This window comes from Thamnophis elegans, chromosome 7 (genome assembly GCF_009769535.1).
Source record: "Thamnophis elegans isolate rThaEle1 chromosome 7, rThaEle1.pri, whole genome shotgun sequence".
NCBI lineage: Eukaryota > Metazoa > Chordata > Lepidosauria > Squamata > Colubridae > Thamnophis > Thamnophis elegans.
Window position 1 is genome coordinate 36,122,372 of NC_045547.1, and position 24,855 is coordinate 36,147,226.

The 24,855-nt window shown below is 36.5% G+C and overlaps 1 protein-coding gene across 7 annotated transcripts in view; it reads left to right on the top strand.

The window, feature by feature from the left end:
* Window positions 1-24,855, top strand: part of ANKS1B (ankyrin repeat and sterile alpha motif domain containing 1B) — a 303,824-nt gene that overhangs the window by 29,094 nt on the left and 249,875 nt on the right. For all 7 annotated transcript variants that reach the window (XM_032221361.1, XM_032221357.1, XM_032221359.1 and 4 more), the window contains exons 4-8: window positions 11,879-12,175; window positions 15,952-16,027; window positions 17,727-17,828; window positions 21,327-21,443; window positions 24,625-24,797. In XM_032221361.1, the coding sequence (XP_032077252.1) occupies window positions 11,879-12,175; window positions 15,952-16,027; window positions 17,727-17,828; window positions 21,327-21,443; window positions 24,625-24,797 (765 nt within the window). The remainder of the gene's footprint in view (window positions 1-11,878; window positions 12,176-15,951; window positions 16,028-17,726; window positions 17,829-21,326; window positions 21,444-24,624; window positions 24,798-24,855) is intronic.

Genomic DNA, 24,855 nt, shown 5'->3' on the forward strand with positions numbered 1-24,855 from the left:
AACCATCTTATATACAACAATGTGGGCTATTAAACACTGGTAGCATTTCATAAAATGAGACATTAAGTTGATTTGAATTGTTTTGAATGGCTGCTTATTTCATCTAAGTGACCCTGGACAACTAACAATAGGTTAAAAAAATCCAATAAAATAAATTAAGAACCAATATAAAGATAGATATAAAAGCGATCTACAATCAATTAAAAACATGATCAGCAGTATAATTCATCATCATATTATCTATTATTGGTCAAAAAAGTCTTGATGATTATGTACAGTCTGATAGAATGGTCTATTAGATTGCATCAGATATAACCCTAGAAACGTACTACCACTTCCATGTACTCCCTTAGAGTGATTTTAAAACAGCAGAAATTATTTCTTTCAAAAGTCTTGGTATTATCAGACAATGTGTTCTAGAAATCCATACCATTACCATTACAGTATTGTTTTCTAAAGAGTTTGCGTCTAGAAAATATTATAGACATAATAGGATGGCAATGGGTAAGCTATTACTATTTTAAACTGGTGGAGGGAAAAGACTTGTTTTTTTGCATCTGTAGCTATTACTGTATAGGACCATTAAAAGGCAAAGAAACCGTTCTAGTCATCCTTCTTCCTTTCTCCTAAAATATATTTAGGAAAATCTAGAAAAAATAAATACACTGTGAATCTGAGGAATCTAGAGAACATTTCAAATATATTTAATATAAATGAATATTACAAAATGGAAAATTTGAGTATTTGGCTTGTTTGTCAGATTTCTAGTTGAAAAGAGTGTAGAATGTGTCGCTGTTTAAAACAAACTTTTGTTTCATTGTTAAATTGAAAAAAAATCAGAATACTACTTTTACATATTTTCTATAGTTTTGGTGTAAGATCATCTAATGTAGAGTTTCAGAATATTGAAAATAACATTTATTCCCAGGAATTGTAGCCATAGAATGTAATAGCTGATTTCTTTATAGGCATGTTTATGAAAAAGAAAGAAAGAAAAATGTATGAAAGTAAGTTACTGTATCTGAAGTTATAGTTTACTTCTGGTTGCTTTAAAAAAAAATCCAATTGTTAAATTGCAAGTACTGGACAAATTATAAATTTAAAATCAGGAAACTGGAGTGATAAGTGTTACTTATGACAAGGAGTGTAATGTTAGAACAAAGAAATAACAGTATATTCATAAAGAATAATTGGGTAGGTGACTGATGTTTACTACGAAAAATGTTATAGTATAATAATTAAACAACTATGAGAATTAGCAGAGAAAGAAAGTTGTGTGAAGTATAGAAGGATTCTCTTGGTTTATTATATGTAAATGAGGAATCGTTTAAAAGTAAGCTTGTTAAACAAGTATTTAAAGTTGATATTTTAAACAATTGGTTAGAAATTATGTTGAAATACAATTCCTGATTCACATATAATAAGCCAGGAATCTGCTAAACATATCAGGTTTTGTTACTTTTTTGGAAATATGGATGAAAAGAAATAAGATCCTTTTTGTTGTTTATTTTATTTAGTTTGTTTATATATTGCCAATAAGGACTCACTGTATAAAAAATTATAAAGCTATTAAAGCTATAAAATTAGTAATGCAACTTGATAGAAATCAGCCTAGCATCCATATTAACTGACCATGCAAATTCTTAAAAATAATAAATCTTGCTAAATTGAGAGATCCATGGAAAAACTTGATTCTTAGGTCTTTCTAAATATTATCCAGGAAGGTCCAGTTTTCTGGGGACAAGATATAACATAGAAATGGAATGTAATTTTAAAAAACACAAGATTTTCTCCGCACTGCCATTTCATGGAAGGAGAGAACTTCAGTGGTCCTTTTAACAGTTTACATTTTATTTCTGAAATATTTTGGAGTTACTTACGTGAAAATCATGACACATTTTAATATACCCATTGAATAGTTTTAGCACAGACATTATTTTAAGAACACACACACACACACACACAGAGATTATACAATATATAAGATAAATAATAAACAAATATAAAGTTTTTGAAAATGCTTTAAAATCAAAACAGCAATAACCACAATCCAATAATAGGAGAACATATGTTTACAGAGCACAATAGGACATATCCAGGCTGAAATGATTAACTCTTAAGAATTTTCTATCTAGCTCTGAAAAGTATTTTAGCATTTCCAGTAAAAGTGCCACATCTTGTTTATTATCTTGAACATAAAGAGAGGTAAGCAAGATCTTCAACTAAAATAAATTTAAGATTTAAATTTATGTTTACTTGAGAAGAATTATTACTCTTTTTAATAAATAAATATTAGTGCAGAATAATATTCTGGCTTTAAGCCTTTTATAATCTCATTGACATATGTTTTATGTGAAGAATCACATAATAATCATAATAATCTTTATCATAATAATCTTTAATGTATGAAAATATCAAAAAGCCATATGGAAAGTAGAGAAGATTCAAAAACTGTTTCCTGTTTTCTGTTCTTTTCTTGTCCTTTGTGTGTCTTACTCTGTAAATCTGTTGTTTTTCTATCTTCCTTATTTCTGTCTTTTTCCTTGCTTTCTACTTTCCCTCCCTTTTCCTTTTTCTCTTAGGGTCAACTCAGCAGTTGCAGTAGAACTGCAACAGAGGGGTTTTATCAATGACATTGACACAAGATTGAAATTGACTAGACAATCTCAGTTTTAGTCAGTTTCAATCTGCATCTTGAGTCCCAGGTAAAGTCATCCTGAATTTTGCTGGAACATGCTCTTTGCAAGTACTTTTCATATACATTGAATTGGGTAAAATGTATAACCCAAGCTCAATGTGTGCTTTTCCAGATACATATTTTATTCCTGTAATTTATATACATGAAGTATCAAAGTAACCATGTATGAGAAATCGAATACTTCATTGCATATTTAAATTAAGCAATTATGCGTGCATGGCTTATAAAATATATTCATTATGCTTGTGGCTGAGACTGTTCTACTACATATTTTCTGGCAAAAATCTATATTGCAAAAATATGATTAAATGGGGAAACCCAATACTTGCATATAAACACAGTACTTTTTGTTACTTGTGTTAAATATAATATCTATCCAATGTAAACAATTGTAATAACACAGTTGAAATGATAGGACTAAAATAAAGTTCGTTAAGATACTAGTTGTCATGATTTGCAATTTTTGATATCTTTATATTGAAAAATGGTTAGAAGTAGAATGAAAATTTGATATTGGTGTTCAGAGAATTGATGAAATTAAAGTAAAACTTATTTTAAAAATATTTCTAGGGATTAAAATATAAATCTGGATTGTTCTTTTCCTGGAAAATAATGGCTGATTAATGTGTGTATATTTGATTATATTTATAAGTGACCCCCAACACTACAGCTTCCCAACACTAAGGGATTATTTCAACATATGTGAAACTGAAAATATAATACTTTTCATATCTCTTTCATCTATTCATCTATTTATCTACTCATCTAGACTTTTTTAAAAAAATATTGCTGCTACTAGTAATGCTCTGGAATGAAAGATGTTTCTGTCTACTCTAAATATTAAGCAATATTTTTTTTAAATGATATTCTAAAATAGAACTAGCATTAATAATGTACTATTTCAAGCAAATCATATCAAGATTTAATTATTTAGGAAATCTATATAGCCACCTATTTAACCAAAGTGGCTTTAGGCAGCGCATAGAAGGTTAAAATCAAAATCAAAACCAAACAGTTAGAATTTTAAAAATCCAATATTAGAAAAACAGTGATACAATAGCATCCATGAAAAAGAAACCCCCTGCTTTGAATCACTAACACACCAGAAAACCAATCAAACTATACTCACTGAACCACCTGGAATAAATGCCTGTGGGTAAATCCAAGTTTTTGAATATCTTCCAAAAGGCCAACAGAATTGGGGCCATCCACACCTTGGGGGAGATGCTGTTCCATAAGACAGGTTCAATGATAAAGGAAATATGATTGCTAGGTCCCACAAGACGATGCTGTCTAAAAGACAGGGCCTGGAGAATAACAACAATGCTAATTCTGATAGAGCAGGCTGAAATAATCAGAGACAGGCGGTCCCACAAATAATCTGATTTTGTGCCATGTAGAACTTTACAGATGATAGCCAGCACCTTAAATTGTATGTCACCTTGTATTGTACCTAGAACCTAAATGGAAGACAGTGCAGCTCACAGAACAGGGGTATTAAATTGGCATATCATGGCATGCCCCAAACTGCCAGCTGTTGCACTTTGGACCGCTTCCAGTTTTTCAAGGACAGACCATCTAAATCACATTAATATAAAACCCACCAAGAAGTACATAAGGTATTAATGACTGAAAATAGGGCATCCAAATCCAGAACTGGGCTCAATTGGTTCGCAAGGTGAAGCTGTGTAAAGGCCTTCCTAGCCAGACTACCTTCAAGTCTGAGTGGTGAATCTGGGAAGACCCTCAAATTGTGCTCTACCTCTAAATATGGAACAGCTGTAGATCTGAGGGTCAAGTCTTAAAATCCATAATCACCAGCTGAACTGAAGCCTGTTCTTCTCCATCCAGGCTTCCGTGGCTTCTGAGCACTGATAGCATCATTTAATGAATTCATGGCAAATATATATAGTTGAATATTATTGCTGTATTAATGACACTTCATCCAGTTTCAATGGATGGCCTCTCCAGGAGCTGATGGAGATGTTAAATAGGAACAGGGAATGAACAAGGCCCCAAGGAACCTTGCGAAGCAGGATATTCAGCCATGGAACTTTTCCCACCTACCAGAGTGATAGGAATCAGTTCTGAAGGAAGGAGAACTAGTGCAAGAGCATATTTCGAATCTTCTGAGCTTACCCAGAAGTATACCATGATTGATATTATCAAAGACTGAGAGACTTAGGACCAGGATGGATACATTACCTCCATCCTGAGTCTAGCAAAAGTTGATCAATATTGTCTGTATGCTATTACCAGGATTGAATCCTGATTGAAAGGCGTGCAGTTAATTTGCTTCCTCCAGGACCATGCGGAGTTACAAGACAACAAACTTCTCAACAACCTTTGAGAAAATGGACATCATACATATTTAATAAATAAAATAAAACTTGAAAAGGGAAAGTTGGAAACTGGATGAGAATTGCCTAGTTCTGTTGGTGTCCAACAATGGCTTCTTTAAGAAAATGTGAATGATTGCCTCTTCTAAAGCACACCTTCCACAAAAAGGCATTCACTACCACATGAATACAACCAATGTCACTTCCTGGGATGCCTTGACTAGACAAGATGAGAGTGCATCAGATTATTTAAACAAATGTTGTAAGCAATATTGGACATTGACATGAGATGGAAAAATATACCTGATAATATTTATTTATTATTTATTTAATCAGTTAACAGTATAACAGAGTTGGAAGGGACTTTGGAGGTCTTCTAGACCAACTCCCTGCTTGAGCAGAAATCCCTATATCATTTCAGACAAATGGTTGTCCAGTCTCTTCTTAAAAACCTCCAGTATTGGGGCACTCATAACTTCTGGAGGTATTCCACTGATCAGTTATTCTAGCTGTCAGGAGATTTCTCCTTAGCTCTAGGTTGGTTCTTTCCTTGATTAGTTTCCGTGCATTGTTTCTTGTCATGCCTTCAGGTGCTTTTTATCTGTCTTTTCGTTAATACTGAATTCCTGCAACAGTTCTTCATATGTTTTAGCCTTCACTACCCTAATCATCTTTGTTGCTGTTCTCTACACTCTTCCTAGATTTTTTAAAATATTGTGGCAACCAAAATTGGATGCCATAGTCCAAGAGAGGTCTTTCCAAGGCATTATAAATTTATATTAACACTTGTGATCATGATTGTATCTCTCTGTTAATGCAGCCTAGGTCTGTGTTGGCATTTTTGGTAACTTCAGGACATTGCTGGGTCATTTTTAAATAATTGTCCACTAGGACTCCAAGTTACCTCTCATAATTACTACTATTGAGCCAGGTGCCACCTATTCTTTACCTCTGCATTGGGGTTTTTTGCCTAAATATAGAAACTTACTTTTCTCATCATTGAATTTTGTTTTGTTATATAAGGCCAGGTGTCCGAGTCGGGCAAGATCCTTCTCTATCTTGAGCTTATCTTTTGGAGTGTTGGCTATTCCTGCCAGCTTGACGTCATCTGCAAATTTGATGTGTTCCCCTTCTATCTGCTCATCTAAATCATTGATGAGGATATTGAAGAGTACTGGACCTAAGATAGAGCCTTGGGTTACTCCACTGCACATTTCCTCCGTGTAGATGCTGTTATATTAAATACTAAACATTGGTTCCATTAAGGTCTACACATTGGCCTGTGGTCTCTTGGTCAGCCAGTTATGAATCCCATTTATTGGTGATGCTGTTTTAGACACATTTTCTATCTTATCAAATAGTAGGTTGTGATTTACTTTATCAAATGCCTTATTAAAGTCCAAGTAAATTACAGCATTTCTCTGGTTTATTTATTTTGTCACATCATCAAAGAATGCAGTAAGATTTATCTGGTATGATCTGTTTTTACCAAACCCACTTTGGCTTCTGGTTATGACTTTGTTTGCCTCTAGGTGTTCACAGATTCATTGCTTATCTTTTCCAGACTCTTCCTAAGTATTGATGTCAGGCTGACAGGTCTCCTTGATCCATTCCCCCCCCCCTTTTTGAAGATGGGAAATACATCAGTCCTTTTCCAGTCATCTGGTAGTTTCCTGGTGCTACAAGATCTTTGAAATATATGGTTCAATGCAGGGGTGGATTTCTGCTGGTGTTACTGCCAGTTTAGTGCACACGTGATTTGTGCATGTATGTGCAGTTGCCTGTAAATAGGTCTGCGAGTGCACAGAACATTGAAAATGTCAAAAAACATGCCAGAGCGACCGGGGAACCAGTTCAGGGTCGTGTGAGCCTGCTGTTCCTACCGATTCAGCGACCCACAATAGTCACAATATTCACTACCAGTTCACCTACCTATGGTGGTAGCAACCCACCTCTGGTTCAATGGTTCTGAGATCACATCAGCCAGTTCCTTTAGAACTCGGGGTATAATCCATCTGATCCCAGTGATTCAAATTAGTACAGAATGGATAGGTGTTCCCCAACCATTTTCTTACTTATTTTGACTTTCATTCCAAATCTGTATTTTAATGGGTTTTTTTATAGGTTGGACTACTTCTTTCCTTTTGTGTAAAGACAGATGCAAAAAACGAGTTAAGCAGGTCTGCTTCCTCCTTACTGCTCTTCACCTCCTTGCCATTTTCTCCCATTAATGGATCAATCATTTCCTTGGCTTTTTTTGGCGGGGGGAGGGGTGTTACATGATGAAAGAAGTATTTATTGTTATTGTTGACTTTTGTCAGAAACCTTAGTTCCTTTTGAGCCTTAGCTTTCCTGACTTTATCTTTGCAGGTTCAGGCTATTTGCTGATATTCTGCCTTCGTAATGTGCCCCTCTTTCCACTTTTTATACTTGTCCTTTTTGTCTTTCAGTTTATCATAGAGTTCTTTGCGTAGCCATGCTGGTTTCTTTTGAGACCTGTTATTTTCCTTTTTCATTGGAATGCTAGACCGGGCTTTTATAATCTCACTTTTCAAAGTTTTCCAAGCTTCTTGGGTTGTTTTGCTCTTGAGGATTTTCGTTCATGAAATCTTTCCCAAGGTCTCTCAAATTTCTTAAAATCAGCTCTCTTAAAGTCTAAAAATCTAGTTTAACTTTCTTCTATTGTTTGTGCTTGCATAATGATTAAATCCAATATTGCATGGTCACCCCACCCCCTCAAGGTTCCTTCAACAGCATCTATCTTTTCATCTCTGTTAGTGAGAATTAAGTTCAGTATGGCTGACCCCTTAATTCCCTAGTCTAACTTTTGGGAGACAAAAGAATCTGCTAGGTTTGTCAGGAATCTGTTTGATTTTCCACTAGGTGCAGAGTTTGTCTCCCAATTGATGTCAGGGTAGCAAAAATCTGTTTGGTTGGGTGGCCTGTAGTGTACACTGTAGTGTAATGTCATTTTTTCCTCTTTTATACTGATCCAAATGCATTCAAGTCAGTTTTATCATTGTTCTATTGTATTTTTGCAGAGATGTAGTTATGTCTTATATACAGCTAGTCCTCGACTTGCAACAGTACAATTAGTGACCATTTGAAATTACATCGGAGTCTCTTGACCGGATTGCGCCACTACGGCCCCTCCGGGTCAGCGGATCCCGGAGACCTCCTTGGTTCACCGAGGAGCTCCGGGAGAAGAAGCGCCGGAGGAGACGCCTATAGCACTTGTGGAGGTCCGATAAGTCCAAGTCGAACCGAGCACTCCTAACAACTTGCACCAAGGAGTACATCAGGGCACTTAGGGCAGCAAAAAGATCTCATATTGCCACCTTGGTTGCGTCCGCTGAATCCTGCCCATCCGCCCTGTTTAGGATAACCCGTTCCCTCCTAAATAGGAGGGATACGGGGGAACCCTTGCAGGGTAGAGCTGAGGATTATGCCCAATTCTTAGCGGACAAAGTTGCTCGGTTTCGGTCGGACTTGGACTCCACCGCTGCAGATCCAGCCGGGACACAAGAGGATCACTTGGCAAACCATCTCTGGGTTGAGTTTCAGGATGTTGCCTCTGGGGATGTGGACAAGGCCATTCGAGCTGTGAGTGCCTCCACCTGTATTCTGGACCCGTGTCCCTCCTGGCTGGTTGCCAACAGCAGTGAGGTGACACGTGGCTGGATCCAGGCGGTCGTAACCGCCTCCCTTCGGGAGGGGCACTTCCCCGCCGCACTTAAAACGGCGGTGGTGAGACCCCTCCTGAAGAAACCATCCTTGGATCCAGCCATTTTAAATAACTACCGTCCTGTCTCCAACCTTCCCTTTGTTGGGAAGGTTGTTGAGAAGGTGGTGGCCTTCCAGCTTCAACGGGCCTTGGAGGAAGCTAGCTACCTTGACCCCTTCCAGTCCGGCTTCAGACCCGGTTACAGCACAGAAACCGCTTTGGTCGCATTGACCGATGATCTCTGGAGGGCCAGAGATGGAGGCCATGCGTCCATCCTGGTTCTCCTTGACCTCTCGGCGGCTTTCGATACCATCGACCATGGCATCCTTCTGCGACGACTGCGGGAGGTGGGGGTGGGAGGCACTGTCTTGCAGTGGTTCTCCTCCTACCTCTCGGACAGGTCGCAGTCGGTGTTGGTCGGGGGGCAGAGATCGTCCCTGAGGCCCCTAAAATATGGGGTGCCGCAGGGTTCGGTCTTATCCCCCCTACTATTTAACATATACATGAAACCGCTGGGCGAGATCATTCGGAGGCACGGGATAAAATACCATCAATATGCGGATGATACGCAATTGTATCTGTCCGCCCCGTGCCAACTCAATGAAGCGGTGGACGTGATGAACCAGGGTCTTGAGGCCGTTAAGAACTGGATGAGCGCTAACAAACTGGTACTCAACCCGGACAAGACCGAGTGGCTGTTGTGTTTCCCTCCCAACAATTTGGCTAATGTTCCATCTATCAGGCTGGGGGGTCAAATTTTATACCCCTCAGATAGGGTTCGTAACTTAGGAGTCCTCCTGGATCCACAGCTGACTCTCGACCATCATCTGTCGGCTGTGACCAGGGGGGCATTTGCCCAGGTTCGCCTGGTCCGCCAGTTACGACCCTACCTGAATCGGGAGGCTCTCACAACAGTCACTCGAGCCCTTGTGATCTCTAGGCTGGAATACTGCAATGTGCTCTACATGGGGCTGCCCCTGAAGTGCATCCGGCGACTGCAGTTAGTTCAGAATGCGGCCGCGCGAGTGATAGTGGGCGCACCTCGGTTTGCCCACATAACACCCATCCTCCGCGAGCTGCACTGGCTACCTGTTGATCTCCGGGTGCGCTTCAGGGTGCTGTTGACCATCTTTAAAGCCCTTCATGGTAGTGGATCTGAGTACTTGAGAGACCGCCTTCTGCCGATTACCTCCCTCCGACCAATAAGATCGCACAGACTGGGCCTCCTCCGAATTCCATCCGCCAGTCAATGTCGACTGGCGACTACACGGAGGAGAGCCTTTTCTGTTGCAGCTCCGACCCTGTGGAACGATCTCCCCGTCGAGATACGCACCCTCACCACCGTCCAGGCCTTCCGCGCAGCCCTCAAGACCTGGCTATCCCAACAGGCCTGGGGATAAGCCTCTAATTTGCCCCACCCGAGTGTTGACTGTTGAATGCAAGTTGTGTTTTTATTACTTTATTTTGCTCACATATTGTTTATTTTGAATTGCACCCCCTCCCTAATGATTGTAAGCCGCCCTGAGTCCCCTCAGGGAAAAGGGCGGCCTATAAATCCTAATAAAATACTAAAAATACTAAAAATACAACAGCATTAAAAATGACTTATGACCATTTTTCACACTTATGACCATTGCAGCATCCTTATGGTCGCGTGATCAAAATTCAGACACTTAGCAACCAACTCATATTTATGACGGTTGCAATTTCCTGGAGTCATGTGATCACCTTTTGTGATCTTCTGACAAGGAAAGTCAACGGGGAAGGTGGATTCATTTAACAACCATGATGTTAACAACTTAACAACTGCAGTTGTTCACAAATTCACAAATGTGGCAAGAAAAGTTGTAAAATGGGGCAAAACTCACTTAACAAATGTCTCACTTAGCAACAGAAATTTTGGGCCCAACTGTGGTTGCAAGTCAAGGACTACATCTATAGTACAATTCCACTTCCCTGCAATAGTGCATTCTAATCACTACACCACCAGGGCTCCTTTTAATATCGTTTAATAGATTTATTATTTGTAATATTTGTAAATTGTTATCTTGGGATGCAAGGTTTTATTGCCTGTCCTACAACCGAATCAGTATGAAATGATGTAATGCAGTTTTTCACATACAAAAATAATTCTTTTTATAATGTAAATATGAATTCCAATTAATAGGAGGGTAGGGTAATTCTAATGGGAAGGTGTGTAATTTTAACAAACAATTGTGCTATGATATGATGTATTTCTTAAAAAATACTATATACCTGTAAAACATGAGTATTGCTTAACTAATTAAGAAATATTTGCATGAGATTATACATTGTGTTTTTGTTGTATGCAAATGTTTTCTTTGAAATAAAAATGAAAAACTGTTATACTTCTTTCTATATATTTTATAGTAATCTGTAGGAATGAGTTATATGAGATATATGGACAGTTCACATGAATGCATTTTAGATATTCTGTAGATGGACTTGTCTGATATAATAGTTTGGTTTCACTTTAAATATCCTGTTGTGTAATAGAAAGCAATTGAATTTACAATTGTATCGCCAATCCTTATTATCACTCAAAAACTGGCATCTAAAGATTTGCAGTCTGTCCAGTGTGAGTTTTAATGTACTTACGGAGAAAATTAATGAATCTTTGTATAAGCAAAGGGATTCTGTTCAAGCAATGTAATTTTAAGATCCAAGCAGTAGAAGACAATATTCAAAATTGTATAATTAAGCTTTCTGTCAGTCAATGGGTATTGAATTGGCAAAAAAATAGCTTTCAATCAATTATGTTTTACCATTTTTAATTTTACAGTTGTGACAGAATATATAAGGATAGTATTGGAAATAGTTAAGGGGAAATTACATTTCAGCAAAATATGCAGATGCATTTTCAAATGAGACTTTATATACAATCAAGATTTGTGTTCCTCTTTCTAATGAACCGATTGCATCATTTAGAGAACAAGAGAAACTGAGGTAACAGAACTAACTCATCTAAAAGCTATTAATAAAACTAATTTTTGATTTGCTGCTAGATCTGCTCAATGCATTAAAAACATGCCTCAGAAACGATTGTATTATATTATAGTGTTCTGGAGAAGGCATTGATTTTTTTTCTCTTAACAGAACAATGAAAATGAAACAGCTCTGCACTGTGCTGCCCAGTATGGACACTCAGAAGTGGTTGCTCTTTTGCTTGAAGAACTTACAGATCCCACAATAAGAAACAACAAATTAGAAACTCCATTGGATTTGGCAGCTTTATATGGCCGACTGCGGGTGGTGAAGATGATAATCAATGCATATCCAAATCTGATGAGCTGTAACACAAGAAAGCATACTCCTTTACATCTTGCTGCTCGTAATGGTCATAAAGCTGTGGTACAAGAGCTGCTAGAAGCTGGAATGGATGTCAGCTGCCAAGTTAGTAATTTTTTTTAAAAAAATGTTGCACTATTTAAATAAAGCCAGGGAAATCATATGACCCTACAGTTTTACATTTAATACATTCATAATGGCAAATAATAAGGACAACTTATAACTTGTAGTTTAGGCATAACAACTGGTTTCTGCCCTCAACTAAATTATGTTTCCTAATATTTTTTTTTAGTGGGGCAAGCTCAGTAATATTTTTACTCCTGTAAAAAGTAGATTTGTGACTCAAATCTGATTTAGGAATGCACTATCCATCACTCCCTTAAAAGGTCTACAACAGCCACCTGGTGCTAGATAATTAAAGTTTCACAACTGGTACTAAAACTTGCTATCCTGATTAATCATTTTCCCACCATTTAGGGAAAGCTTCTAAAATTAATCTTTATGGTGACTTATTTCTCTCACAATATTGATAGGCAGGCCAGAATTTTATTAACAATGAGAACCATTCTCTGTTGCAGTCATACCTAGCTCTACAGTGTAAGACATTATTAAGGGCTCAGCTCTAGATTTTTTATAGCCTTTTCCAAATTGTTCACAGCAAAGAAGAAGCAGTATATTAGATGTTCTCTGTGATTCTGGCTCAGTGATAGTCAGCTTCCTTGGAACAGGATTGGCTAGACTTGGCTGCCAAGGATTTCCTGCCAGTTATGACTAAACATCTTAGCTCTCTAAACCTTGAATCCTATATTCAAAACCTAGCTTCACAACTAGGGGTAAAACAGGATGTGACTAGATAATAACTTATTTGCTTATGATATACAACAGAAAAACTGCCTATTATAGTTCACAATAAAAGCATGTGGGTGTCTGAGGCACTAAGTTCATGGGTGAAATTCACAAACCTGAATAACTTCCAGATCCCAGTAGAGCTATAAGTTCCATTATTGACTGATCCAAATATATACAAACATCTTTTCTAGGCAGTGGTGAAATTCATTTTTTTACTATCGGTTCTGTAGGCATGGCTTGGTGGACATGGCAGGGGAAGGATACTGCAAAATCCCCATTCCATCCCCACTCTGGGGCCAGCCAGAGGTGGTATTTGCTGGTTCTCTGAACTACTCAAAATTTCTGCTACCGGTTCTCCAGAACCTGTCAGAACCTGCTGAATTTCACCCCTGGTTCTAGGGTATTTTGCAGCTTCATTAACATTGCCTTTATGGACCAGAATAGAATCCCTGTATGCATAGTCCTGTAGTATCAGTCAAGATTATTGATGGATTCTCCCTGCAACAGTGATTTTGCATAGGTAGCAGCACCGTGAGCAGCTCCAGCTCTTGGTCACATCAACTGTTGACTTACAGCTTATCTTTAAGCTTTTATGGTTGACCCAATGATTTCCTTGTCTACAAGCACATTAGTGTTCTCTGTCAAATGATGCCAAAAACATATGGAATCGTTGGGCTACTAAAACAAAAACAAAAAAAACAGAGCCCCTGTTGGCCAAATATGTGGAGTTTCATGATGCTTTTGCCAAGGCAGTCAAGCATCTTCACTTTCACTGAGTTATTTACAGGACTGTCTCTCCCCAATTGTCTTTACCTGTTTACCTGATGTAGCAAGAGGAGCATGCTCTGGGTACCATCAGCTAAGGAGAATCAGTTTGCATAATATTTTGGTTAATCCAATGTTTCTTCTGTGCTCAAACATTTAATTAGATATAACATAATGATATGAAAGTAATGGATCAATCTGATAACCTTCATGATTAATATAAACTCATTACAGTAATTCAAATGATGTTTTATTATGATAGTTTGTCATGTTCTGTATGCATTTCATCTACCTTTCAAATTTATATTAACTGATATTTATAGGCTATGTCTTTGTTTAACACAAAGCAATGCTTTTTCATCAATTTATTCTGATTCATATTAGTAAGTTTACTGTATACAAATTTTTGGAATACTTTTTGTATCGCATTGATATATTTTTAGATTAACTTAGTGGAACAAGGCAAGGTTAATTTCCAAAATGGTCCCTTCCATTTCTGTGATGTTTGTAAATCTTCCACTAAACATTGCAGAATCTGGACTTATTGTAATACTGTGTTTCCCCTGAAATTTGACCCCCTGAAATAAGAGCTTGGCCTTATTTTCAGGGAGGTCTTATTATTTTTGAAGTGCAGGAGGTGAGTGTGGTCACCTCATGGCTGCTGCTGTGTTACGCTGCTGCGGCAGCGAGGCATGAGGTGTTTTGCTATGTCTACCGCTCTTTTTGTGGCAGCCATTAGCGTGACAGAAGGGGTGTGGTGGATAGAGTTGTGGGAGCAGCTGTTAGGTAAGAGCGTGTGGGGTGTGTGGGGCATGTTCTCCCTTCTTTTCCCCCTCTCAGGCCTCGCCTCCTCACCTCGTGTTGTTTGCGCGACAAGCAATCAGAGGAAATAGCAGGGACCGGCTGCACATGTATTTAAATATTTTTGGGGAGGGCTTATTTTTTGGGGAAGACTTCTTATGTGGGGAGGTCTTATTTTTGGGAAAACAGGGTAGTCACTTGTTTGGACTGTCTTGTGGACTATGCCTTATAACTACTGTGTCATGCATACCTATTTTGGGGGAGAGGGAAGAGTAAACATATTTGGTTTGTATATTCTAATGAGATAATAGCATATTTATTCTGCTATAGTTAATAGACACCTAATTTTATTAATATTTGGGTGCCTAACTAAATGATTTTGTACATATGTTTGGAAAAATGCATAATGCACAACTATTACTTTTGTTGTTTTGTTTACATGTACAGGGACTAAAATATTTTTTTTAAACCCACACAATTATTTTTATTCAGGATGAGAATAGTACTTCAATTTTACCATGGAAACAATTCCAAATTCCAAAAACATTGTACACTAAAAGTCAGAAAATGTTCAAATCTTGACATGCACTCAATTCTTTTCGGCCCTGCTTTGATTGGGGTGTTTTACTACCTGCTGCCATTGTTAATTGTCTTCCTGATATCGTAAGCATCATAAGGTTGATAATTTATATTACAAATAATAAAAAAGAAAATGTCTACAGTGGTTTGAGCAAGGAAGTGAACTATTGCATTTTTAAAAAAAAATCTACAATACAGCTTGATTAGATTCTGCTGCATGACCAGTGAGGAGAGGGAGCCATAGAAGGAAAGTTGATGGTGTAGAATATTTATGTACAATTTCTGTTCCAAGTTCAATTACTTCTATTCCATTTTACTCACTATGGCAGAAAGTCTGATTGTTACTACAATCATAAAATTGCTGGCATACTGCTTTTTATGTCTTCCTTTTATTCCGGCAATTCTTCTCATTCAAAAATAGGAACATTATATTATAAAACTTTATTAAAATCATCCAAAAGTACTGTCTATCTCCATATTTGTCCACTCATACCCTTTCTCTATCTCACAAAGCTCTCAAAGTAAGCTTAAACATAGTTTTTAAAAAAGAAAGAAAATAACCATCTCTTTAAGAAACTGCCATTTTAACTATTTCGCATTCTATCCGATTGTTAAATGTGGTGGTGGACATCAAAAAGTTGTTTACCATTGTTCTGAGTAAGTAGTATCAAAATCAGGTATCAGTGAAGCAGTTGATAATTCAGGTTTTGAATGAGTATCATTCCATTATATTGATTCTCATGGGCCATATTCCAGAGTTTAATTATTATTTATTAAACTCCAGTCATTGATTCCTCTGTAATTAATGTTGTCCATGACAGTTATTTCTGTTTAACATAATTAGATTATTTTTCATAATAATTTCTATTAACACTTTCTTTTTCTAGACAGAAAAGGGGAGTGCATTACACGAAGCAGCTTTATTTGGAAAAGTAGATGTTGTACGCCTTCTTTTAGAAACAGGTAAATAATGATTGCCCGACTGATTTTTAGTTATTTCTAAATGTTTAACAATGCTATTTAAACTTCTTTGAAACCAGTTTTCAGTTTGTATCCAGTTCCAAATGATCTCTGATACAATGACCTGACTCTCATACAGTTATACAGGATTTTTTCTTATTCTTAAATCAAATAGGTATTAGATATCAGGAATAATCAGTTTGTTTATTAAATTTATATACCAACCAATTTTGTTTTATTTAAGTACAATGACAATAAAGATTATACATTTTACTTGACTTTCAGTGGCACTGGATGGCTTGACATTATTAAATATTATAACAAGAAAACAACACAAAACAAAAAAGAACAAAGATGGTAGAGATAACAAACCTGGATGGAAACAAAGAAAAAGAAGTAGAGAGCTTCAGTCACAATTGCCAGAGACTTGCATGAAGAGCTAGGTCTTCAGGCCCTTTGAAACTTTAGTAGGGTTGGTATCATTCAAATCTCCTGGGGAATATCTTTCTATAAGGCAAGTGCTGCTATAGGGAAGCTGTGCTTTGGGTTTTGGTAGATGGTATTGTTTAAGCAAATGACACCTGTCCAATTGGATGAGGCAGGCAGATACCATGGGAGACTGATGAACCTTCATATAATCAGGCCCTATGCCGTGTAAGTCTTTATAAGTAGCGACCAGCACTTTCAGTTATATCCAGAAGCAAACTGGCAACCAGTGCAGCTCATGAAGCAAACATATTACATGGCCAGTTTGGCATAACAGTTAGGGTGCTAACCTAGACTCCCTTAGACAGGAAAGCCAGTTGGGTAAATAAGAGGCAGGAGTATTGGTATGTCTGCTGACTATGCATACTGACTAAACAACAACAAAAACAAGGCAGGCCCATCACTGCCTGCACTGCCAGGGCAGCTCAAGTAGACCATGTTGCAGTCAAGTCCTGAGGTGATCAGGACATGAATGATTATGAAGAGTTGCTGATCTTAGAAGAGGTATAACTGCATATACCAAGACGGGTGTTTAGTTACAATATGTTTTAGGTGACTTAAAATAATAAAATAATGAAGAGATTTGGAAAATATTTAAATACATTAAATACATTAAAATATTATGGCTGGGGAATTCTGGGATCTGAAGTCCTCCAGGCTTAAAGTTCCCAAGGTTTATTTCAGATTTATTTATTTCAGAATAATATGGCGCAATGGGGAAGGGTATTTTATCTAATAATTCCAAAATCCTGCTAGTGTAGTTTGGGTAAAGCTGAATGATATATGTTTTTATCTGTGTTTGTGTTTCTGTTTCTGTGAATGCATATTAATAGTTTATGTTTCTTAAATTACTGACAGTACTACTTGAATACCCAACCAGTTAATTTTAATGCAAGGGAAAATACTAAGAACAGTTCCCACATGATAGGACTGAATATAGAAAGTGGCTTATATCCAGAAGAGTTAAGTCATCTTTGTTCCCCAGGATATGCAAGGCCTGTTGCTGGCAAAAACAGCAATGCCTGCCAACCACAGGTTTGGACTAACTGGAGAGATCTATCTGTCTGTTGGCTGAATTCCTCTTTGCTAATCTCATATTTTGTTCACCTTGACTTAATTCCTGCACTATCTAGGCAGAAAAAATGGGTTTTAGGATTGGAATCTTAAATGTTCCATATTACATCCCTTTCCCCCTATTTTATATTCTGTGTTTCAGGAATTGATGCCAATATAAAGGACAATTTAGGCAGAACAGTTTTAGATATTCTGAAAGAACATCCATCGCAACAGTCACTCCAAATTGCTGCATTGCTTCAAGGTCAGTCAGTTACATCATGTAAGTCATATAAAATGATTAAATTACAAAAATCTCAATTTTATTTGTATTATTTATATTTTCATATTGTATATTAAAATTACCACTTAAGCATATTCGGTACATGGTACTTTTAAACTCTTCGCTTTATATGGTTAACATTATAATAGAAATATGTTTGCTTGAGAGTCTATTTGGTTTCATGGTTTTAAAGTTCCAGGCTAGAAACCAGGAGATCTTGAGTTCTAGTCCTGCAATAAGGCGTGAAGCCAATTGGATGACTTTAGTCCAGTCCTTCTCTTTTGGCCCTAAGAAGAAGGCAATGGCAAATCCCCAAAATGTTTCCAAGAAAACATTATAGAATTGTCCAGGGATTTGCCAGGAGTCAAGATAAACCTAGAGGCACACATTCCAAATTTTTTAGTATAATTATTAAAGATACGTATAATTTCCCCAATGTTATCACTATGGGGGTTATGTGTTTTCTGTTGCTTTCTGAGGGTTAGATTTTGCAGGAGATGAAGATTTACTTTATGATTATTGTGGCTTCTGTGAGTATCTATTTATGCCTCTGCAAACTACTATTTCAATAGATTTCAAAGTCAGTTTTTGGAGCAGGACTACTTTATACTATCTACAGAATACTCTGAAATACTTCAGCTTCTCTTTTACTACCACAATATCATGAGAAACTCTCTAACTCTTCTTTCTTCAGGCACTATTGGATTCTGTAGTTTCTTCATTCTTTTTTTGTTTATTTTCCTCTATCTTTTTTAATTGTTTCCCATCTATGACCTCTAACAGGCATGATCTGTGTTGCCTTTCTTTGGATTGGGATCAGCAGATATCGTGATTATTCCTAGAATTTTATTCTATAATTATATTGTCATTGTTCAACCAGATCTTAAACCTTGCTTTGGGAGCACTATTGGTTGTAGATTGCTTTTAGTTTTTGAAACTGTGATATAAACACCATCACTTGGCTCCAATTCTGAATGTTTCCTATTGAAATAGTGCTGGTTCATGCTAACATACCAATAAGGATATGTTTTCTTATTTCAACCGAATAACTACAACTCCCTTTCATTCTAGGCTCCGCATTCTCACATTTCCAGTGAGTGTTAATCCTCAGCTGCCCTTAACTGTGGTCTAAAAATTCAACTGTTTACGATAATATCCTAAGAAGTTTCATGCTAAGTTTGATTTGCGATTACCATGGGCTTCCTCTTCTATAATCTGCTAATCCCATTTGGGATAATCTCCCTTGGATTTGATCATTATCTCTGTCTGGTGGACTTTGTTTCCAGGATTATGAAATAAAATTTGAATTACCTGATATCTCGTACTCTCAAATCTTCTGAAAAGGACTTCAATATCTAATTGATTAGAATTATGGCTGAAGGATTACCTGTGGGAGAACAAAGAACTGGTCCATGGCCCACAACTCTGTCAATTCTAGTCATGAGACTCATAGAAACTTGGACCAGTAGACATAGTAGGAAAAGAGAAAGGAGTAGTGTGCAAATCATGCAAATAGAAGCTTTTTTATGAGGCTGGAGAATCTCCGGCTGCTTCAGAATTATGAATAGCTGTGTCAGCATGTTGGCCTCATTATATAAACATTTCCTTTCCAATTCCTTAATGCCACAAACAATTAAGGATTTCTGCTCTTTTATCTTCTCTGTTGTGACTACAAATATGTAGAGTCCTAGGTACTTTCTGGCCTTAGTTGTTTGCTTGCAGATGTTTCATTACCTGGCTAGCTAACATCATGAGTACATGATGTTGAATTGATGATGCTATCTAATTGTATTGTAATGAAACATCTGCAAGCAAACAACCAAGCTAGAGAGCACTACTCACTCCACAATTCAATCCTGAACTATGTCTATTGGATCTAGAATGTATAATCTGGGATCTTTTTGCCTTTTTGACATTTTGTATTATTTCTTTGATATCTCTGTACATCAGTCCTTTTCGATTTAGTGAATTGATCTGTATTGCTTTCTCTGCTTTTGTGAACTCTACACTACATAGTTAACTTGTCTTTGCTTGTTTTATCCATTAAAATAACAATAATTTCCATAGCTTTTAGAGCTGTCAAGTAATATTGCATTTAGCCTGGCATCTGCCTTACTCTCTTCTCCAAGAAAACTGTACCAAAGGGTTCTAATCTAATTCCTAGTTATTTCATATTTAAAATTAAGTAGTTCTAGCAGGTTCTGAAAATTACTCAGTTTTTAGATCTAACACTCCATTTCTTTCATTGCTTGGTTATCATGAAACTGCAGATTGCCCATTACTGGATGACTTAATATGTGTTCTCCATTTAATTTTACTTTAAGAAAAAGCTTTCTATATGTGCATTCCAACATACAAATACAGAGATAGTGGGAAGGGACTGTGGATATTTAAATAAACCTACCTTCCTATATTTACATGTCTTGCTGTCTTTAGTCCTAATTTGATCCCCAGTAAGCATGAACAGACTTATAGAATCCTATCTTAACAACTCTGTGGGTCCTTCTTGCACCTTCCCCAATCTTTTCTCACATCCTTGTATAACCTTCATGACCCTTCCTGAGCCACAAGTGCCTCTCATGAACTCCCTCATGTTCCCACACACCCTCTTTTACACAGGTGACACCATTCACACATACCTTGAATATACACACCCCTCATGAACCCTCTGTTCAGGGGTGGGTTCCAGCAGGCACTAGTGCTGGTTTGCTTGTGAAAAACAAGATGGTGGTGCCTCTTGAGAACCAGTTTCGGGACGTGACAGGCATAGGTCCGAACCGGTAGGAACCCACTGCTGCCTCTGTTGCACCCTTGCACAACTTCCCCAACTCACGCCATGCCTCTTTTGTACTTTCCTGCATCCTTCCTTGCTGTACCTGACCCATGTAGCACCTCACATGCACTCCTTCACATCCTCTTCATACCCTCTTGCTCCTTCCTCCAGCCAGTAGCAGTCACTTACATGCTTGTTGACCTGTGACTTGCATTATCCACTGGCTTTCCTACTGATTTTTATTGTTGCAAGCTAACAGGAAGTTCCTCATTTAATGACAGAGGAAGTCAGTTAATGATGGCAGGTAGGACTGCCGGAATTGCCACTGCTGGGTGACATGGTCACACTTCACGTCCATATCTCTTAGTGACAGAAATTCCAATCTCAATTATTGTTGTACATTAAGGACTAACCATAACATTTGATTATAGAGACATAATACTATGATAGAACTTTGAAAATGTAACTGTACTACTGAATCAAATTTTCTAAAATGAAGTTTTAGTGCAGTAAGAATTTTAGTTGTAGATACATTTAATTGTAACTTATCACCATTAAAATCAAGAAATATCACAGAATTGGCTGTATGAGTTATGATTGCCCAATAGAATTTAAGTTACATAAATTAAATACAACATAAGAAGAATTCAAAAAATATTGTCAGATGAATTTTCAAATTTTATTTATGGGATGTATTCTTACCATAGATTACATAGAAAAAGGAAATTCAGAAGTTCCAGAGGAATCCATAGAGGAATATTTAGTATCAGATCACCATTCCAGTGTTTTATCCCCAGAAGATTCTCCTATACAAACAAGTAAAAGTAAATATTCTATTCTTAGTAGCTTGTTGTGTGTTAAATGTGTTAATTATTAAAGGTTAATAATTAAAAACATAGTCAATATGATATTGTACCTATTTTGCAAACTACTAGAGATTTAGTAATACAAAAATTAAATATATCCTTCTTTGTTTATAAAATGTTAATTTTTGTAAAAATATTATATAATTGGGTTTTAAATATTCTAAGGTATATTTTAAGTCTTTAAATAATCACTACTGATTGCCAAGTACCATATTTTGTTAAGTTGTAGACCTAATTTATCATACACTTCTACTAAAAACCTTTCTATATAGTCATTAAATGATGTTTCTACCACTACTGACTTTACTTATGAGCTGTATCAATTTAACAATGGGTATGCTATGGCAACACATTTAGTGCACATTGCACATGTGCCAACCATCCTCTCAAAATCAGGTTCTAAGGAATGTGTTATAGTTTCTAAAGCTTGATTTAAAGTATTTCTCCCACTTCTTAGAGTTCTTATGGCTATGCCAATATCAATATAGCCTGTTTAAAAAATTAAAATATTGTAAATAGCAATGTCACTTATATACTGCTTCACAATGCTTTACAGCCCCCTCTAAGCAGTTTACAAAGTCAGCATATTGCCCCCAACAATCTGGATCCTCATTTTATTGACTTCAGAAGGATTGAAGGCCAAGTCAACCTTGAGCCTGGTGAGATTTGAACTGCCAAATTTCAGTCAGCAGGCAGTCAGTAGCCTGTAGTATTGCATTCTAAACACTGCACCACCATGGCTAAATTATGTTTTTTAAAAAAATAGTAGAAAGCACCAAACCTCAGCAAGCACCATTAATATCAACATTAAAGATACCTTAGAAAATATTCCTAACTTATACAAATATTTAGTACTAGAAAATAAACTTAGAATAGCACTTTGATAATTACCCAGTTGGAGTGCTACAGGAATTGATGGAATACCCACAGAAATATAGTAAGCACAGAAGAAAAATCAGTAAAAGTTCAAATCAATCTATGCCAATAAATATGGAGAAGAACACAATGGCCAATTGATTGGAAGAGGTCAATGTACATTTCAAAACCAAAAAAGGAAACTTAGCAGAGTATGTAAACTATAGTATAATATCTTTAATTTCACAGTAAAATAATGCTTAAGATCATCAAATATAGATCAGAGCCCTGGAGATGCCAAATATTCAAGATGGCTTTAAAAAAAGCTGAGGACATTAATGCTGATATATGCTGGATAATTGAGGAAGCCAAATTGCACCAAGGAGAAATCAGTATGTCTTTATTATAGAAAGGGCTTCAACTGATCATGTCAAGCTGGGGAATATGCTTAGATAAAATGGAAATCCTGGAACATTTTATAGTTCGGACGAGAAAGTTATATACAGGTCACATGGACAGAACATGATAAAAAGACTGACTCCAGGTTGGCAAAAGAGCACAATGATGGTGTATATTCTACCCTTCTTTATTCAATCTAAATGCTGGATATACATTATGGGAAATTGAATTGAAAGAAGACAAGTGTGATTTTACCACTGGAAGAAGAAATATCAATAACTTTGGTTATGCTGAAGATACTGCTCTAATAGCTGAAAATGCAAAGGATCTGCAAGTGATAAAATATAGCAATGAAATGCAATGGACACAGTGAAAAATGGGACTAAAATTAAATATAAATGAGTTCAAACTAGTGACAATATGTACAAAAACCAGTCTTACAACTGACAATGAAGATATTGAAGAGGTGAATAGCCTGCTCAACCATCATCAGTAAAGTAACACCCAGTTAAGATATACTCTACAGCCTAGTACTTGGTCAGGCAGCCAGGCATGCATTGGAAAAGATATGTATATGCTTTGATGTGCCTAAACTTACAAAGATCTGAATAATGCGAGCAGTGCTGTTCCTTGTGACAGTTGATAAAAGCAAAATTTGGAGTTTGAAGAAGCAAGATAGGAAGAGTACTGATGCCTTTGAACTTTGGTGTTTGAGAAAACTCTTGCGAATACCATGGAAAACCTAGAAAACAAATAAAAAGATCATATAACAAATATACTCAGAGTTCTCACTAGTGTTACTAGAGGAATAAATGACCAAGGTTAAATTATCTTACTTTGGATACATTATGAGAAGACCTAGCTTGGGGGAGAAGGGTCCAATGCTTGGAAAGGTGAAAGAAAGCCCAGCAGTAAGGTAAATGGACTCAGTTACAGTGGTGATGAATGCACCATTAAAGACCTCACAGAACAGGTTAGCGACAGATAAGGAAAATCTGTCTATGTGGTTGCTAAGAGACATTGACTTGATAGCATCAATAATCAGTTTATACAAATCACACAAGATGTATTTTAAATCCCAAGATTGTAATTGACTAAAGGGTGAGGATGAGCAAAGGAACACCCAATAGCTCATATCTGCCCCTATTTGAACTTATAGTTAAATATATTTCACTCATTTTTGAATTTTTGAATATAATTCACATAACAAAACAATTGGTTTTTAAGAAAATAATTGATAACGAAACAATAAAAATCTACAGTATTATGATAAATGCACTCTCTCTATATATATATTTGAAAAAAAGCAGGAAATAGGCATTTCCGCCTGAAAGCTGTCGTAGTTCAATAGCTCCATTTTGGATTCCCAATTTACTTATTGATCCATACACTAATGGATAGATGTGTATGAGAACTTTGCTTTTGTGATTATTTGCAAATGATTCCCAAAATGCCAAATTGGTATAGAAATACCAAATAATGATAATATATTATGTTAATGATTTTTTTTTAAATGGATTTCTGAAAATTTAATTACAGAAAAAGTGAACATTGATTTAAAATTTAGTATTTAGAATTAACAACTGAGCAGCATCCATATTACAATCAACCACCATAAACATGTATGATGGACTACCTGTATAACGCAAATGTATTCTACAGAATGACATTATTTAGTCATGTTAGTCTCCAAACTTTTGATGTGTGTAATTTTACATCAAATGATAACATCCACATAAAAGAGAAAAAGGAACATGCTATTTATGAAATTAACTCTTCACCTGCTTCTGCTGTTTGATTACACCAAGAAGAACATACTTCGAATCTTAAATTGACTTACTTTCTTTTACTAGTGACTGATTATTATATTTTGGCTCTTGTAAAGGTGAAGCTGTGACTGGTGAATTATCAAAACTATTAGATGAAATCAAGCTGTGCCAAGAAAAAGATTATTTAGAAGATATGAGCCATACTATATCAGATGATTATCTGGATGATGCTAGCAAAGTATCAGAAGAAGAAACAGTAGCAAATGGAAACCGAGACAAGTCTAATATAGTAAGTGAGAAAGGGTATAGTTTAAATTCTAGCGGATAACAATAAGATTTAATTGTGT